Source organism: Muntiacus reevesi, chromosome 10 (genome assembly GCF_963930625.1).
Source record: "Muntiacus reevesi chromosome 10, mMunRee1.1, whole genome shotgun sequence".
Lineage (NCBI taxonomy): Eukaryota > Metazoa > Chordata > Mammalia > Artiodactyla > Cervidae > Muntiacus > Muntiacus reevesi.
Window position 1 is genome coordinate 6,624,583 of NC_089258.1, and position 18,887 is coordinate 6,643,469.

Here is an 18,887-nt window from a genome sequence, read left to right on the forward strand (position 1 = left end):
AGCCTGGTGGGCTGCCATCTGTGGGGTCGTACAGAGTCAGACACGACTGAAGCGATTTAGCAGCAGCAGCAGCAGCAACTAGATGTCAGGTATTTTTCTAAGTATTTCTCCATGTATTGTTTTATTTTATTATCCTAGCGACCCTCTGTGTGATGTACAATATTTGTCACCATTTTTTCAGAAGAGGAAACTAAGATTTAGAGTTGTTGAGTGACTAGCTTGAGATTATACAGGTGGCAAGTGATTGGGGGAATTTGGAAACTGTCACCAGCCCATGAAAATGCTACTTAACATTTTAAGAGAAAATTGAAGTTTTTGTTTTTTTAAATCATTGGATTTGTTGATTCATAAACCTTTCACCAAAGAACAGTTAAAGTGTGATCAGTCGTGTCTGACTCTTTGCGACCACATGGAGACCACCAGGCTCCTCCGTCCATGGAATTCTCCAGGCAAGAATACTGGAGTGGGTTGCCATTTCCTCCTCCAGGGGATCTTCCCAACCTGGGGATCAAATCCGAGTCTCTTTCTTGGCAGGTGGATTCTTTACCACTGAGCCACCTGGTGCCAAGCTGTAAGTACTTATTCCCTGAAATACCTCATTAGAATAAAAGATAACCTCTCCCTTACCTGGTCATTGTGATTGGCTGAAGGAGTAAGAATCTGTGTCTGACCCCCAGTAAAATGTTCATGATCCATTGAGATTTGACCGTTACCACTTGCCAATTGAAACTGGACATTGAAATATTTTTTAGAGAAATGCACTTCATCTGAAATAATATTAAAAAAAACACTAAATTAAAAAGTTCTTATCCCCAATGATGATGTCATGTCACCAAGGTATGCATGGAGGGAATGGAGCTAAAGGGTGGTTCTGGGGTTTCCCAGTTCTGCACTCACGGTCAGACAAGAAGCCCCATCAAAGACCTCTCCTTGAACTGTGCTTCCCATGACCATCTCTGAGCACTAGCCCCTCCTCCCTACAACCTATTGCCTTGGCTTTGGGTCATTTAACACACACGGTTCAAAAATGTTGGACACACTCAACATTTTTGTGTGGCTGGCTTCAGTATCACCTTCCTCTTCCTCTAAACCTGATGATGCAGTTATAATTCAACTTTTACCTTGAATACTGACAATGCACATATCTTATATACGGTCTATCTTATATAGCTGACCAAAGGTATCAGCTCTCCTTCTTAAGAGTTATTCCTGACTCCAACTGGGGTGAAATTCGCCTATTGTTTTCAATCTGCTGTCTTAACCAGAAACACTGTTAGATTATCTTGAAAGTTCTGTTTTGATTACAAAGTTGAAGATTACTAATATACAATAAACTTCAAGTTTGTTATCCACTATAAATAAACAGAAAAAGTCATACTATCATGATTGTTTACTTTTCATAGCTGATCTGATTTGCAAAATTTTATTTAACGTGTTCCTGAGCATTGTTTCCCTATGATGAACAAAACTTTGGGGCTAATAAAAAAAAGGATAACACACTCCAATTTTCAACAGATATATTAACAATGACTTATGATTGAGGAAGTAGGGTACCACACATCTAAAGAAAGAGGTTTAAAATATTTTATTAGAGAATATACATTGATATTGAGCAACACAATTTAAATATTATGGCATCCATATTTAGAAGGACATTATAAATGCTTATAATTTGAAGTCACTTTATTCAACAAATAAATTCCTTTTGAACAGTGGGCTGCATGATTCATAAAGTCTATTTGTTCGATAATAATAATTTACTCATCTGCTTAGTAAATATATACATTTGTTTTCTTAAAAAAAACATGATTGTTCACCACATCACATCATAAACAAATGGATCTGTAAAAATGGCATGTAGAAAATTCAGAAACACTTAACCAGCACATTCCATGGACACTGAGTCCATTTAAAAAGAGTGAAAAGTTTTAGAAGCCATTGTAGCCAGCCTGGGGGTCATATATAGCATCCATACAAAACGCTGCAGTGAATTCAAGTATAACAATTCATACACATGAGCGTGTTTACCTGACAACAGAGAGAATTCTCCCTCCTATAGCACAGAGCAAAGATCGAACTCCCAGCATGATTCAAATGAACTTTGTTACAAGGAGGGAAAAGTTGGTAAGATCAACTCAATCGACAAAATACTAAGACATGGAGAAGATGGTTGTGTACATGAACAGTGCGTTGTGGGATTGTACTTTACAAGGATCTTATTTGCTGCAACAATAGGATTATAGGAAAACCACAGCAGCTAAAATCAGCCCATCAGCTCACATTTGCTTCCCTGGCAACGCGAAAATGCTGTCTTTATATTTTTAACAGATCGAATGAGGAGATAAGACATAAAAGCTGCAGTAAGCCAGGAATGTCCTGTGGTTCATGTTTAAATGGCATCAGCTTTATTTCCTAAAATACAGGTTTATTTTCACAGACAGAATGAACCTCCAAATTTGTTTTCCTTAGTCCCAGAAAGTCAAGTCCCTCCTTATGGCTAGTTGATTGTAAAAAATGCAGCTCCAAGACCTTCTCTTTTTTGTCTCTCCCCCTGCCACCTCTGTTGCATTTGGTGTGTAATAAAATCCCAGGCACTCTTCAATTATAATATGCCCTGATATAACATACGATACTGACCCTTCAGTGATGGACCCTCTGTGATGGACCTCCCACCCTCTGTTAAGGACAATGGGAAGCCAGCTTCTGGGCATACTGCATTTTGGGAGGGGAGGGGGTAGGAAAAATTCTTTCTTTGAAACTTATTGCACAATATTTTCTTGCTACAAACAATTCCTCAATTTTTAAACACATCAAAAACTTTTCAGTTGTATCAACGAAGATTAGCTTGTTAAGACCTCCAAAGCATTTGGTTATTTTAATGGATTAGCTACTTCATGTTGGGGCAAATGTTTATTTGCACGATGAGACATAGAGTTTTTTTTCTCTGTTTAGCCATCCCTTTGTAATGCTGTGCTAAGCCCTGAGACCAAAGATAACCAGAAGACTGAGAAACTAAGGCTTTCCAGCCAAGCCAAATACGGGAGGTCTGATAAGAAAACCCCTGGACTCATCATTTATTGGCTCTTCCTTGGTTCTTCCTTGGCTGAAAAGAAAAGTGAGAAGAAAAGCCTGCAGAGGATGAGAGGATGAGAGGTGGTGAGGATTTGCAGAGACAAGTGGCCACCATGATAAGCAAGGCTGACATCTACGTGCCCTGGTTCATTGGAGGAGGAGATAGCCTGGCCCGTGCATGAGGTTCACAGCCCCTGGGCCTTAGCGTCCCTTCCTGGCTTGGAATAAGTCCTTCTGTTCCCAGTTCCATTTCATCCCCCAGGATCCCATTTAGAAGTCACTATTTTTGAGAAGCTTAACTGTGAGGCTGAACTGGGTGCCTTCAACCAAACTCCCACAGTACCATGTGAATGCGTGTGTACTAGTCCTTACCACGCTCTGCTCTTATTGACTTGCCTGGACTCTCTACAGACCACAGGTGCCTCAGTGAATGTGACAGAATGGATAGATGAGGGGCAGATCCATGTATGCAATGGGCAGCTTCCCTTGGTGGAGAATGGTACAGCATGGCTTCTACCTCTGTGGATATGCTCTCAATTGAAGGACACAAAAGGAACTTCAGTGTTTACTTTTTCAGAACATAACAGGGAGAGCTGTCTTAAGCTGATCCTCGAAACATTGAGCTATTTTTTTTTTTTTTGGCTGCTCTGGGTCTTCGTCGTAGCATGTGGGGGCTCCTCTCTTGGTTAGGTGCATGGCCTCAGGTGCCCAGTGGCTTGCAGGATCTTAGTTCCTCAACCAGGGATTGAACCTGCATACCCTGCATTGAAAGGTGGATTCTTAACCACTGGACTACCAGGGAAGTCTCTGAGCCGTTTTACCTCATACTAGTTTTCCTCTTTCTCTTTACATTATCATTTTCTAAATCACTGAAGTCCCAGCATTAACAACAGTAATATGCTAGATTTGTGCCTTAGTCAGACAAATGTTAAAGAAGGAGGTCCACATGGGCGGGAAGGCTTACAGGTTCCTGAGGTGCATTCAAAAGACAGTGGGTACCAGGAAAGGGGGTTGCGCTGGAGACCATCCCTCTTGCACCCCTGGCCTTCAAGAGGTTGTGAGGATCACACTCATGAACCAGGAGCTGGCTTCATTTAATGGGTATGTGTACATGCTCAGTTGCTAGGTCATGTTTGACTCTTTGTGACCCCATGGACTGTAGCCCACCAGGCTTCTCTGTCCAAGGGATTCTCCAGGCAAGAGTACTGGAGTGGGTTGCCATTTCCTTCTCCAGGGGATCTTCATGACCCAGGGGATTCAACTCGAATTTCCTGTGGATTCTTTACCACTGAGCTCCAAAATGGGTGTGGGAAAAAAAAGTGAAAGTGCTAGTCGCTTAGTTGTTTCCAACACTTTTCGACCCTGTGGACTATTAGTACGCCAGGCTCCTCTGTCCATGGAATTTCCCAGGCAAGAATAGTGGAGTGGGTTGCCACTCCCTTCTCCAGGGATATTCCTAACACAAGGATCAAAACTGGGTCTCTCACTTTGCAGGTAGATTCTTTACTGTCTGAGCCATGTCCCCTCAAAAAACAAGGCAGATTGATGTTTAATAAACTATATTAATAGTCTTAACATACTAGACATTCTGCGTCAACATGATCAAAATTTTATCCTTCTGTAGAGTACAGATTCTTACCCCTAACAAAGGTATTGATCTGTACAAGTTTGGGCTTTCGCAAACGGTTCTTTGTGAATGGATGTCCACACTTACTTCCCTTTGGGCAGCCCTGTCACATGCTGCTCCCGATGAGGTGGTGCTCTCAGTTTTCCATCCCCCAGCACTGAAAGGATGGAGAACTCTTCTTTTTGATTTGGGCCAACACCAATCCATTCACCCTTGCCACAACTCTACAGCTGCTTCAAAATCTCAGAATACCAAAATAGACATAGACTGTGTTTGTACAAAGCAGAGTTGGGCCAAGAACCTCATCCCTGAAAGTGACTTTTCCCCCTCCCTTTAAAACAAGTTTGAGATTCTGAGTCACGAGAGACCATTTGGCAGGACGATGGTGGCGGGTCCTCCGCCAAGCACAGCCTTTTGATCGACTGACTGCTCTGGGCCATCTGAGCCGTGGTGAGCTGAGCTAGCGTGTGGACTTTCCTGTCATGCCTCTTGCCCGATGGATCCCAGAGATCTTCAGGAGGGGTCTCACAAGCAGCACTTGAAATTAGAGCTAAGACCATGACGTGGTGCTCCCATGCTGTGGGTTTTAATTCCGGCTGAAATCTAAACAGCTCATGGGTCATGACCGGAATTTGCTATTGCATCTTGTAAACACTGCTGACGGTTCCCCAGGCCAAGTGGTGTCCAGCCCTTTTTCCTGAGATGAATTTTAGCCCCAAGCTTTGCTTCAATCACTCTGGTCAAAATTACTTCTCTCCCTTGTAACGTTGATTGTATAAACACACACACATCTTATAGCGTCTGCATCCGGTACAGTGTCTTTCATAGCACAATGATGCTAACAAAATACTTCCTATTTGCCAAATAAGTCATCAGTGTGAGAAAGGTTACAAACACCAGCCCTGATATTCTTGTTCTGGGCTGTCTATAATCTGAGAGTCGGCTGGAAAGCCTTAGAGTAGCCCAGTGAGTCTGATTTTTAAAAACTAAAACAAAATGTTCTGGTGGGTTTATTTTCAACCCAAGGAAAATAACATCATGATGGGTTGGGGGAGGGGGATGGAGAAATAACCGAAACTTGGAATTTGGTGCCGAGCACTCTAAATTTACAAGTGACAGCTTCCAGGCAATGGTAAAGCACCCATCTTGTGAATTCCTTTCTAGGGAAAGAATCACTTGTGTCTTGAACTGGTGATGACCAACTTCTAGAAAGTATCAACTGAATTAGGATGAGGAGCAAAGGAAAAAGGAAGACTCAGTCTGTCTTTTCCTGAACGTGGGGTTTTCAGTACTTTAAGATACTCTGTGTGTGTGCGTGCATGCTCTGTTGTGTCCAGCTCTTTTGTGTGACCCCACGGACTGTAGCCTGCCAGGCTCTACCATCCGTGGGATTTCCCAGGCAAGAATACTGGACTGAGCTGTCATTTCCTCCTCCAGTTAAGATATTCTAAAGGTGATCTAATTTATAATTATGTCATTTATTTATAAAACATTTGGGAGGGAAATGAAGACAAGGACACTAGCAGTTATCAGGGGATATTGTGATTTCAAATGTTTTATCCTCATGTGAGATAAGTTCACCTCCATCATTTCATTTGCTTACCCATTTCACAGGTGAGGAAGATAAGGCCAAGAGAAGTTGCAAGATTTGTCCAAGATCTTCGTTAGGTATTAAGTTGAGGCTTGAAATGAAGCCCAGGTATTGTGGCTCCCAGGCCCCTGCTTACTTAATCCACACGTTCCCCTCCTATGATGGGCCAAGGGCTCAGCAAACTGGGTGCCTACACAGGTGAGCTCTAGAAAAAGGTACAGAGGCGGCTCAGCTTTTTCCAGTCTTTCTCTTTTCTCTGAACTCCCTTATGACTACTGTTTTTATTCTTCTCATACTCATATCACTCTATTGGTTCTCTGTGAAAATGCTTTTTTGGTAATGTGACTGTAAAATTTTGTATTTTACCATATAAAAAATGGGCAGTGGGCTTAGCTCACTGCATCTCTAACATCAGAGATGCTCCAAAAATGTAATTTTTACTCTTTAAAGCTTTATCTCTACATACTCCATCACAGTGCCTTGTAGGCAGCAAACTCATTTCATTGTCTGCAACATCGGGTTAAGTAGGTGTGGTAATACTGGAAAATGGATTGCTTATGGCTTTATACCCCAGAGACAAAAATAGCTATTTTCCTCCTTCTACATCTGATGAAGAAAGCATGTGTTTTGACTCAGGCTTTACAAGCTGAAGCAAAATTTTTGTTGCAGAGTGGCAGCTCTTGTGAGCTGAAGTTTAGGGATCAAGGTTGCGTGTGATTGGAATAAGAAAGCAGAGGGTCAGGGGAGTTGCTGGAAGAAGAGACAAAAGCAAGAAGGGGACTCCACTTTTTTATTCAATGACTCCCTGATAGGTATTTAACTACATTAAGAAAGTGTGTAGAAAATTAGCAATAATTTGTTATTTAAATATTTGCAATTCTTGTTTGTTTTGCTCAAGAATATTTTATACTTAAAAAAAAAAAGATCTATTTTTGGCTGTACTGGGTCTCACTGTGTGGGGTTTTCTCTAGCTGCAGGGAGTGAGGGCCAGTCTCTAGTTGCGGTACTCGGGCTTCTCATTGCAGTGACTTCTCTTGTTGCAGAGCACGGGCTCTATGTGCCCAGGCTTCAGTAGTTGTGGCACTTGAGCTCAGCAGTATTGATTCTCTGGCTCTAGAGAGCATACTCATTAGTTGAGGTGCATGGGCTTAGTTGCTCTGCAGCATGTGGGATCTTCCTGGACCATGGATCGAACCCATGGCCCCTGCATTGACTGGCAGATTCTTAGCCGCTGGACCACCAGTAAAGCCCCTCAACATCTTACTCTTTAATAGCCTTCCTACTTATCAGATTGAATTTGAATATCTTTAGTTTTGATTAAATCTGCTCATTCATCTCCTCAAGTATCAATGCTTCCCATGTCCCAGCTCTTTTCAACAACCGTCACCTCTGCTATGACAGAGGGCCTGGGTGGGGAGGGCGCTGGGACTAAGGTGCATTCATACTGATGCTCAGCTTTTGATGTACCAACGACCCTTTTACTCTTGAGATTTCCATTAGCCAAGTTGCAGAGCTGAAATCTTTTCATTAGGAAGATAATGCTGGGTTTATCAAAAGGCAAGAGGACCAGAGTGAGGAAGAAAGATAGTTTTTTCTTTCTATTGGATAAATCAATAAGCCATTGCCACACTCAATCAAACCTATTTTTGGATGGTTTGGGTTTAAATACACTTTAATGCTTTTGTAGGACCTGCCTTTTCATAGGATTTTATCCCTCCTATAATTTCTAGGTTGGACGGAAGCTAGCAAACCACATTACTCTGGACAAAACGGTGTTCCCTTGTGCTAGATAGCACGGAACCAGAAACACCTCCAATATGAGGGTCTTTGGGGAGGAGGCAAGGGACCAGGAAACTGAAGTGGATGGTTCTTCACCCAGAAAGTGTGACAGCAGATGCTAAGCTGATTCTTCAAAATGAGAACAGAGGCTTGCGCTTCTCAGCAAAATCCAGGCAAAAGAGAAGGCATTGCTCTTTGGCTGTCAGGAAAGCACCAGGCAGGTAATAAATTTGTCTACAATGACTTAAGTGGATTGATGAAACAGAAGTGGGATCAGATTTTCTCAAGAGAAGCAAGGGGACCAGACCAAGGTCCTCTAAGGCCACCGGTGCTCTAAGGGAACAGGCTGGGGGTTCCCAACAGGCAGAAGCAGCAGCCTCTGAGATTGGACACTATACAGTCACTGAGGGTTTGGACAGTGAGGGCAGGAGGTGGTCTTCGGGTTGGAATTAAAAGGCCTGTGAGGAGAGAATGACTGTATACATCCTCAGAGTCAATCAAATCAGTGTATCTTGCTTTCCTCTACTCTTATGTTGTGAGGCAAAAGAGGGAAGGCTATCTGAAAGCTGGTTGGCACCAGTTTTCCAAGCTAATCTTGATGTAGGGCAGACGTCATTAAAATAGCATTAACTCAGCCACTGCTGGGAATGGGGGCCTATGGTAACCACAGTCTTCTATATGTGGCTTCTCAGTGACCCAACTCCCAGGACCAAAGCTTTCTGCCTTTGGTTCATTTTCTATTTTCTGGCCACACTGCAGGGCTTGCAGGATCTTAGTTCCCTGACCAAGGATTGAACCTGAGCCCTTGGCAGTTAAAGGGCCAAGTCTTAACCACTGGACCACCAGGGAATTCCCTGGCTTTGGTTCTTGATCCAATCCTGCTCTGTCTCACCCTTTCTCAGGGTCTAGAGTCTGTCCCATTCATTGGTGGCTCTGAGGGTGATTCCATGTTTGCATGTGGGTCTGGAGACAACTAGCCTGGGATTCCCCACTGCTGGGCTCTGCATTCTGATTACATTCCTGCTGCAAATTTTCAGAAGCCTTTTGTTATGAACTCTTACCTGGACTTCCCTGGTGGATTATCTGGCGTTCCTCAGCACCTGTGGTCCTGGCCTCCCAGCTCCCAGCCCCTGCCTCTTACTAGCGCTTGGATTAGGGGTCCCTGGGTTCTCTCTGCTTCCTTTCTCCTGGCCTGCTTAGGAGAGCCTGTCTTCAGAGATGACACCTAGGTGCTGAGGACTGCTGTACACACATGGAACTATATGACAGTTTCTGCTTTCCCAGAGTTTCCATCTAGCTGAGAACATGGAACCAATAAAGGTAGGGTGTAAAGCACATTTTACAGTGAAAAAGGAGTTATAGATTTTAAAAGATCACAATACCATGCACAAGTGTGTTTGTCACTCGGTTGTGTCTGACTCTTTGGGACCCGCATGGACTGTAGCCCATCAGGCTCCTCTGTCCATGGGATTCTCTGGGCAAGAATACTGGAGTGGGTTACCATTTCCTCCTCCAGGGGATCTTCCTGACCCAGGGATTGAACCTAGGTCTCCCACATTGTAGGCAGATTCTTTACCGTCTGAGCCACCAGGGAAGCCCCCGAAGTGCACAAGTAGTTGCCAAATACCTATGATAGATAACAGCTGTAGGATCATGGAGAGGGTCTTTGGGAAGGACTGCACTTGAACTTCTGATTTGGGAAAAGAATTATGGATACATTGTTATGTGAAGAAAGAAGACAGTGGGGAGGGAAGTGCTATGGGCTGGATTGTTTCCCCCCTAAATTTTGTATGCTGAAATCCTAATTCCTAGTACCCTAGAATGCAACTGTATTTGGAGGTATGGTCTTAAGAGATGTACCTACAGTTAAATGAGGTCATTGGCATGGGCTCTGGTGTCCTTCTAAGAGGAGGAAGCTAGGGCACAGACATCTAGAGGGAAGGTTGTGTGCAGATACAAGGAGGAGCTGGCTATCTGTAAGTCAAGGAGAGAGGCTTCAGAAGAACCAACTCGGCCAGCACTTTGATTTTGAACTTCCAGCCTCTAGACTTGGAAAGAATAAATTTTTGCTGTTTAAGTCACTCAGTGTGTGGTCCTTTGTTATGATGGCCCTAGCAAATGGAGGGATTACAAATGCTAAGAGCTGTGTCAGCAAAAGCAGGCACATGTTTGGGAGGAGAGGATACTTTTCTTACAGTAAGAAGGCTCCTGGTGAATATGATGAAAGAAGAGAAAGAGTCCGGCAACACAGTCCAGGAATGGACGGGCTGGGGGGATAAAGATGGGGATAGGAGCATTAGGAATGAAGGAACACTTTGCATCCAGTTGAGTTCTACCTACAGTATCACTCCAGTATTCTTGCTTGGAGAATCCCACGGACAGAGGAGCCTGGTGGGCTACCATCCAATGGGCTGCAAAGAGTCAGACACAACTGAAGTGACTTGGCACAGCATAGCATCCCTTCTGGGGAAATAACCACTGCCTCATGGTGACATGAAACCAAGTTTACTTTATGGCATTAATCAAGGCCCTGGAGACCCTAAGGGGGAAAGGAAAAGGGGAAGAAACAACAAAATTCAGAGACAAATGATGAAGAAGAGAAAGAGAAGGGGGCATTGTAGGGTCTGTAAAGACTTCTGAACATCAGAGAGGGGGATGCAGCAGCTGGTAAAAGAAGAGACACACATCTGGGGTGGGGGGCGGGGCAGAGCAAATACCACTCCTGACTCTTTTCTGAGATGTGACTGCACATGGTGCTTGTAGCTTTCTTTTGGAACTAATAGTATAAGAAGACAAAGACAGCAATCCTGCCAGAGGGTAAGGGTCCTCCTTGGGGAGGCTTCCCCTGTGCTCTCAGACTGGGGGCCTCTCCTGCCCTGGACTCACGGGAAGGTGGTGGTCTGCCGTGGGAGGGGTGCAGCAGTTGAGGGAAGCACCAGCTTGCCAGCACTGTACCCCATCGGAACTGGCACCCTCTGGAGTAAGGGCACCCACCCCAACATCATCATAGGTTTCACAAGAGGTGGAGGGTGGAATGATGCGGAGAGAGGAAGTGATGAGGAAGGACAGGGGAAGCAAAGAAGGGAGACAGTGAAAATAGACAGGGCTGGGAGGAGGGAGAGGAAGCTGCCAAGCAGGAGCAGTGTCTGCCCAGTCCTCCATTCTATGCCTGCCGCTGGCAGTGTTATTTATGACTGACGGGTCTCCAAGCTCCCAGGTCCTTCCCCAGGTCTGCCCCCTGCCGCATCCCATCCCTATCTCCGCCAAGTCTCATCTCTTAGTGCCGTGCACACCCTGTCCTGGACCAAGGGAACTGCACACCTTGTTTCCAGCTGGGACTGTCTTTCTCCCCCCACGGCCTATCAGAATTGGAGGGGATGGGGAGGAAACCCCTCCCACAAAGCTCCAGCTCAGAAAAATAGAGCTCTGTTATCCCAGGGGAGGGCTAAATATGTTTCCATGGTAACGCCATTTTGAGTCCAGTTAGGTCGTTTCAGACTTAAACAAAAAGGAAGAGAGGAAAAGGAGGAAGGGGAGGGGGGAGGGGAAGAGAAGGGGAGGTGGGGGGAGGAGAAGGAGGACAGCTCCTGTTGGTAACTTGTTGTCCAGTCATTCAGTCATGTCCCACTCTTTGCGACCCCATGGACTGCAGCACACCAGGCTTCACTGTCCATCACCAACTTCTGGAGTTGCTCAAACTCATGTCCATTGAGTCAGTGATGCCATCCAGCCATCTCATCCTCCGTTGCCCCCTTCTCCTCTTGCCCTCAATCTTTCCCAGCATTAGGATCTTTTCCAATGAGTCAGCTCTTCACATCAAGTGGCCAAAGTATTGGAGCTTCAGCTTCAGCATCAGTCCTTCCAATGAATATTCAGGGTCTATTTCCTTTAGGATTGACTGGTTTGACCTCCTTGCCTGTCCAGCACTCCTCTGGACCCCAGGTCCTGGTGAGCTCCAGTAGAGGACCCCTAATTGCCTGGGTACTTGCGCTGTGGTCAGGAGGCCTCCCCATGGAGCCCGGTGAGGACCTCCCTACAGCAGCCTCCAGCAGTCCGGGAGGAACTTCACATTGGCCTTGGTCAAGTGACTGTGGTTGGCTGTTGCTGCTCTCAGAGTCGGCCAGACTGTGCTGGGGTATTTTTCCAATGAGGGAAAGAGCTAAAAAGACCCATGTGGATGGCCCTGGGCTTCTGCTGAACTGCTGGCTCTGCAGAATACAGCAGTAGGAGTGGAGACTGAAAATCACAATGACATACTGGAGTGTATCTTTTGGGTGGGCAGGTCATACTGGAGCAGGCTCCAGCCCTGAACATGAACACTGTCACTTTACTTAACAATTTGTACAGTTTGGAGATGCTGATGTAATCAAGTGTAGATGTGGTTATTGAACATTAAAAAAAAAAAAACCAACTTGCTGTTGAACAACCAAATCCAGTGCTTAGCATTGTTTGTACTATGCTGTAAACAAGTGATGGCAGAGATCAAGGATAGAAAATTATGGCCCATGGTCTGTTGTTATTTTGCTTTTCTTGGTATAGGCTGTGGACTAAGAATGGTTTGTACATGTTTAGAGAGTCTCCCTTCCCCACAAAAAATTTCAAACAAAGAAGAATGTGTGACAGGGAGTGTATGGCCCACAATGCCGAAATTATTTACTATCTAGCCATTTGCCGAAAATGTTGGCCAAACCCAGGTGTATATTAAATATATTTTTATTTTTTGCTTTTGGTTCATCTGAGAACATCCTCCCTCACCCCCATTTATAACAATGCCTCTTGGAAAAATGCAACAGATGAGTTTGGAACACACCCAGATCACAAGCTGGGGACTGTCTGTGCCTTTCTGTATTTTTTTCTTCTTGTGCCAAATGCAGCGCCTGGTACAGGAGAAGAAGTGAACAACTTGCTGATGGTGATGATCAGGGTGTATACAACTCTCAGGCTCACAGGAAAATGAACATTCCCAAAACTCTCTCTGGGACTTTTGCATTCCTGACGTCCTTAAGGTGTCAGTCACTTCTGTCTTTGCCTGACAGGTGACCCCGTTGAGCAAGCCAAGAGCCCCTCCTGCCCTGCTTATTTCCTTAGCTCTGCTGCTGCCTATCTAGGGAGAAGGAACAGAATAACATCTGCTTGTCTTTTAGCCAATGAGAGAAGCCTAGACAAATATGCACTCAGCCCCTAGAACAATCTTGATCGGCCCAGCCACCAGCAGAGATACAGCGGGAGAGAAGGTACAAACAGAGCTGAAAATACGGCTCAGAGGTGAGTGAGTGAAATGCGAATGTCAGGGTCTTGAGAAACGCAGTGGACCTTGGGGATATTGAAGGCATCTTGGTAAAAGAAGTCAGAGACTGGATTTGAAGATATTCAAAGAAATCCTTCAGCTTAACCTCATCCCTCCCCTTGGCTCTTCATACGCTAATAAAGATTATTCCTTCTTTCTCTTCCTACCTCACGGGGTAGGACTTGAGATACTCAAATGTACTTTGGACTCATATGAAATATATAAAAAGGAGAAAATATTAAGTTTCTGTTGGGACTGTCTGTGGTTTCTTTTCTATCACATCAGAATGTGAGGGCATGCTCAGTCACTTCAACTGTATCCAAGTCTTTGTGACCCCATGGACCATAGCCCGCCAGATCCCTCTGTCCATGGAATTCTCCAGGCAAGAATACTGGAGTGGGTTGCCATGCCCTTCTCCAGGGGATCTTCCGGACCCAGGGATCAAACAAGTGTCTCCAGAATGCAGTTACTGTATTCAAGCTTTCTAACAGATCAGAGCCTTCATTTCTGCCCCCCCCCACCCCCACCAAATATAGTACAAATTTGTTCTCAGTATTTATACCTAATTAAATATGGACTCCTCACAGTTTCTCAATAATCATTTCTAGCTCATGACATGCCACGTTGACTATGCTATGGAGGGCAAGTAATGTAGTGACTCTTGAGCCACAAGTAGAGGAAAGACAGTTGTTTTGTCTTTGGAAATGAATCAGCAACAGCTTTAGGGAAGTTTCTTGTTGAGCAGTTGCAGCAACGCATTACCGAACAGCTTTGAGCAATGTCCAAGGTAAGTCTTCCTCTTCCTCCAAAGCCCTCTTCCAATGCCATGACCTTCCTTCGAGGTAGAAGACTCAGTAGTTCATGCTGCAGTAGCCAAGACATGATCTTTTCCTGTACAGAGCAGACAAGACCCATCCACAGCCCCAGTGACATTGAGGTCTGGATAGGAGGGAAAGAGGTAATGCTGACATGATTGCTGGCAAGATCCAGCATCCTCTGCTCGAATCTCAGCTTGCTGTTGACAGCCTGGCCCCATCACAGTCATCTGCACTCGCTCATCTTGCAGGGATTTGGAGGGCCAGAGGCCCCCACTGTTGCCCTTGCTTTTGGAAGATGATGGACCCCACAGCAGCCTGGGCTCAGCCCTGCTCCATAGCACAGTTTGCAGACAGGGAGCAGATGTCAACAGTGTTCCAACTGGAGCTCCACCAGAGCTGTGTGCAGCTAGTTTGATGGTTAAAAGTCCTAGTAGTGCAAAAAGAAATCAGAGTAACAAATGAGCACACCTTGGATGCCACCGTATTTACCACTGCTGCCTTCTTTTTCAGTCTCCCTGGTTTTGCTTGCAGAGTTTACCTTCCATGCGCTTGGGCTCCCTTCTCCCTTCACTGACAAGCAGAGCTCTCTCCTTAATTAAGTGAACAAGTACTCATACACAGAGGCAGCATCTCTTTTGGCAGGACGATCTGAGCAGAAACAGCCCCCGAAGCAAGTGAGAATGTTTGTCAAGCTGTGATTAAGTAGCCGTGATTAAAGAGTGAATAATTACCTGCCCAAGCAAAGGGTTCCTAACATGTTCTGACTCCCAGGCCATAATCATGAAACTTATGGGGCCAGAAGGTCTGCGTGATGATTCATTTTGCGGGGTGGGGGTAACCAAGATGCTCAGGACTTAAAAGTTTTCATTTGTGAAATACAGAAGCAAGAGGATGCCATCTAAGAAGTAGCTATAGTTACCAACTGAGTCTTCATTTTCAAAGATTGCCCAGGTCTCTGGGTACTTGAAGACCAGCTTTCTGAACCGTTTCCTCCTGGTGACAGGCATGAAATTCACATGTTTGACATACTCTCTGGACTCTATAATTCCTGGTGAAGTATCTCTAATTCCTTCTCTCTCTCAAATTCAAAAAAATTATTTTTGGAGTACAGGTGAAAGAAAGCGATATTGTATTTATTTTTTATTTTATTTTAAAAAGGGCTATACTTCCCTAAAGTGTGCTGATGAACTGTGGCTGGTCGTCAATAACTTCAACACACTGCACAATGCGTTTTGTATCCACAAATGTGTTTGCTGTTCTAAGCCAAGGAAGCCTCTTCTGCCTTTTCTTACATGTCCATCTTTACCCAGTTTGATATAATTTGTCCTTCAAGCAAAGCCTCAGTAACATTCCAGGTCACAATACCCCACAAAAGTGGTGCAGTTTGATAGTTAGAATTGTAGGTGCCAAACCCTTACAATTATGACCTGCTCTTGGGTTTGGCTAGGCTGGAAAATTGGCGGCATGTTTACTGAGATAAATTGGAAGCAAATCCCAAAGAAACAAAACATTCAAAAGTTTGAGTATAGTGCCTTCCCTGGTGGTTCAGTGGTAAAGAATCCATCTGCCAATGCAGGAGACACGGATTCCATCCATGATCTAGGAAGATCCCCTGGAGGAGGAAATGGCAACTCACTCCAGTGTTCTTGTCTGGGAAATCCCATGGACAAAGGAGCCTAGTAGGCTAGTCCATGGGGTCGCAAAGAGTCATATATGACTTAGCAACTGAACAATAACAATGACAAAAATGGTTTAGTGTCATCAGCATATCCAACTCCAGTTTGGGGGCTTTGACTTTTACTACTTAGGTGTTGGTGGAAAACATGTAGACATTAGGGTTTGAGAGACCCAGGATCAAATCATGGTTCTTCCTTGGCCTTGGGTGGATCATTCATTAAATTTCTATCAAATTTCTTGGCTCTCAAGTAAGAACAGTAGAACTGCTATGACATTTAGAGACGATGGATGTGAAATATTCTGCCAATGCTTGGCACATAGTAACACCTAAGAAGAAAACCTTAAGAAAATATTTATTTACCCAAATAACACTGTCCACTGTGAAGGGACCAATCCAAGCAGCTGGCAAGAGCATGAGAAGCCTTTTGGAGAGTGTTAGCAGACCCCAAGTGATTATAGGCAGAAGCAGTGTTGGCTGAGACCTCCCTTATGGGAGGTAAAATGAAGAAAGCGTAACAAGTAAACTTTTCTGAAATCCTTGCAAAGGTCTGGGGATTAAATTCCTGAACAAAGAGATTCAAGGTCTCTCTTAATGCATGCGATTTGAATTGCAGAAGAAACTCAAGTTTCACCTATCCCATAATGTCAAGTTGATTTTTTGCTGATGTTCAGACAATCCCAAAAGCAACTGCTTTTTATAACACATTAGAGAAGATATTTTGATCACTGTTACTCTGGGTACATTCTCCAAACTCCAAATAGAAGCAGTAAACATGTGAGTATAAATATGACGATCATTTGTTTAACTGTGACAATTTTAGAGAGTTTTTGGCATGCTCCAAGGTACAGAGATTTTTGTGGATGAGTAAAAAAATAACTCATGTATTGTTTATCCCGCTTTAACTAAGTCTTGGGTGACATTATCAATTTTTCGTAAAACTGGTGTGTTTCTACCTAATGTCAAGTCATGGGAAAGGAAAAAAATGTTAAAGTTTGCCTCCCTGGAGGGCCTGGGGATGGAGAAGCGTGTAGCAGACAATTATTTATGGATAGTTTTACATGAATACAATTGTCATGGATTTTATCTGATGACTGGAAGGTTTTCAAATTGTTGTCTTTGATTAGAAGTGGCATTAAAGCTAGTTCTCTGGTGATCCTAAGCTTTTTAGTATTTAAAATTTAAATTTGTCTCTAGAGGTATTTAAAGACCAGCTCAAACATGGAGTCATATTCTGGTGAAGAAAAACTGTTACCCTTCTTTTCATGGGGTTGTTCTTCCTGTAAGGGTGAGACTGGTATAAGTAGTTTTAAAAATTCAGATCCTAAAAGAAGTTATTCTCAACAATGAAACTGAAGCAAGGTTTATGTAGTCAAGTCCTTCTCGCATGCCTCCATGCACAATATGACACCCACATCTGGAAGAGCCATTGCGAGATGTGCAAACAGGTCAGAAGAGTCTAGAAATCCCCAAGCATCTACTACCAGAGTCCAAGTTACAAGCAAAAGGCAGAGTGTCTAACTGGACAGCAACGAGGCACTTTCCAGAAAGGACTGAGAAAGCTGTAACATTCTATGTCAAAACACAACCAACAACCAAACTCCAACCGATGTGCAAACATAGCTTCCACGGCAGTATGCAAACAAACTAGCCTTTTAGAAGGATTTCAGGAAATTATCACTTTGCTGCAAGGAAAGAAGGAAAAGATGATGGTGCCACTACCTTTGCAGTGATGGTTAAATAATGTCTGTAATAGGAAATTCCCTGGTGGTCCAGTGGTTAAGACTCTGCACACTCACTGCCAAGGATCTCAGTTCATCCCTGGTCAGGGAACTAAGACCTTGCAAGCCATGCGAGGTGGTGAAAATAAATAAATAAATAAATGAAAAATTAAAAATGGCAATAATCTGCTTTTAAATTCTTAGGAGGAATTATCCCAAATAGGGGAAATAGACCATAGAAATGGTTAGAAGTTATAGACCAGTGATTCTAGTCAAGCATTATTTCAAAAACATAAATCTTTTAAATTCCTATTGTGGAATGTTGAAAATATTTTAGTTTTTACAGATAGTCACCATCTGTATCTTTGTAATATATTGAATTCTTGAGGTTTACCAAACTTTGATATACAGAAAGCAAAAAATCACTCCCCCCCCAAGTTCTTGTAAAAAGTGGGAATAGGTTCAATAAATGGGCGACTGGATCTTTTCTCAGCATAAATAGGCTTCTGTCAAAAACAATTTGCAAACTTCTGCTTTTGATGGGCTTAAAGTGACCAGAAAGCATCTTCCTATGTGTATCTTTCAGAGTTCAGGAAGCAGGTACTTGAATCATCAGGCTTATTCTGGCATGTCCTGTGTGCCCTGGGGACCATGAACCTCACTCATCATGTAGTAGTGAGGCAGCTGAGAAAGAACGGCAGTGGTGATATGCCATTCAAAATATTATATGCCCTGGATTTTCATAATGGAATTCTGGAAAAAATAAGTGATTTGCCAAGAAAAGCCTTTCTAGGCCTTGTTGAAAAGGCTGTGGAGTACTTTTGCAGCCTCTGTCTTAGCTTGAAAGTAGCAACCAGCCCACCCCAAACTCTTGATCTTTAAATATGTTACACAAGAAGCCTTCCTCCACCTGATCTTGGAACCACTTAATGGAATTCTGTCCATAGAATTGTCAGTTGAAGAACTGACTCTCATCCTTACTGCCTTCCATTAGGAAAAACCATCCTTTTCCCAACTGGTTCTTTCAACACTCTCTAGACCCAAGTGCAGACGACCATTGACATAATGAGTGTCCCTCACCTTCACCCTTAGGGAATTGGGAGCAGTATCCTGTCAAGCAGCAGCAAAAGGTAAATAAAATCTCACTGTCAAGTTTCACCCAAGCTGAGAAAGGGTGGACTGTAAAACTTGCTCTAAAAATAATGCATCTGGATATTGGCCACCATCTTAAGGCTCTTCCTCTCCAGGCCTTCTCCCCATAAAAATCCAATGTGGCTTTCACAAGTTTAGCCTGGAAATAAAATCCCCTCACTCCAT

The 18,887-nt window shown here is 43.8% G+C and overlaps 1 protein-coding gene across 3 annotated transcripts in view; it reads right to left on the minus strand.

The window, feature by feature from the left end:
* Positions 1–1,551: 1,551 nt before the first annotated feature.
* ADRA1A (adrenoceptor alpha 1A) overlaps positions 1,552–18,887 on the minus strand; it is a 122,616-nt gene continuing 105,280 nt past the window's right edge. For 2 of the 3 annotated variants that reach the window (XM_065946802.1, XM_065946800.1), the window contains exon 3: positions 1,552–14,601. In XM_065946802.1, coding sequence (XP_065802874.1) covers positions 14,593–14,601 — 9 coding nt within the window. In that variant the 3' untranslated portion in view covers positions 1,552–14,592. Of the gene's footprint in view, positions 14,602–15,093; positions 15,168–18,887 lie in introns of all 3 variants that reach the window. The other variant, XM_065946801.1, reaches the window with a different exon arrangement.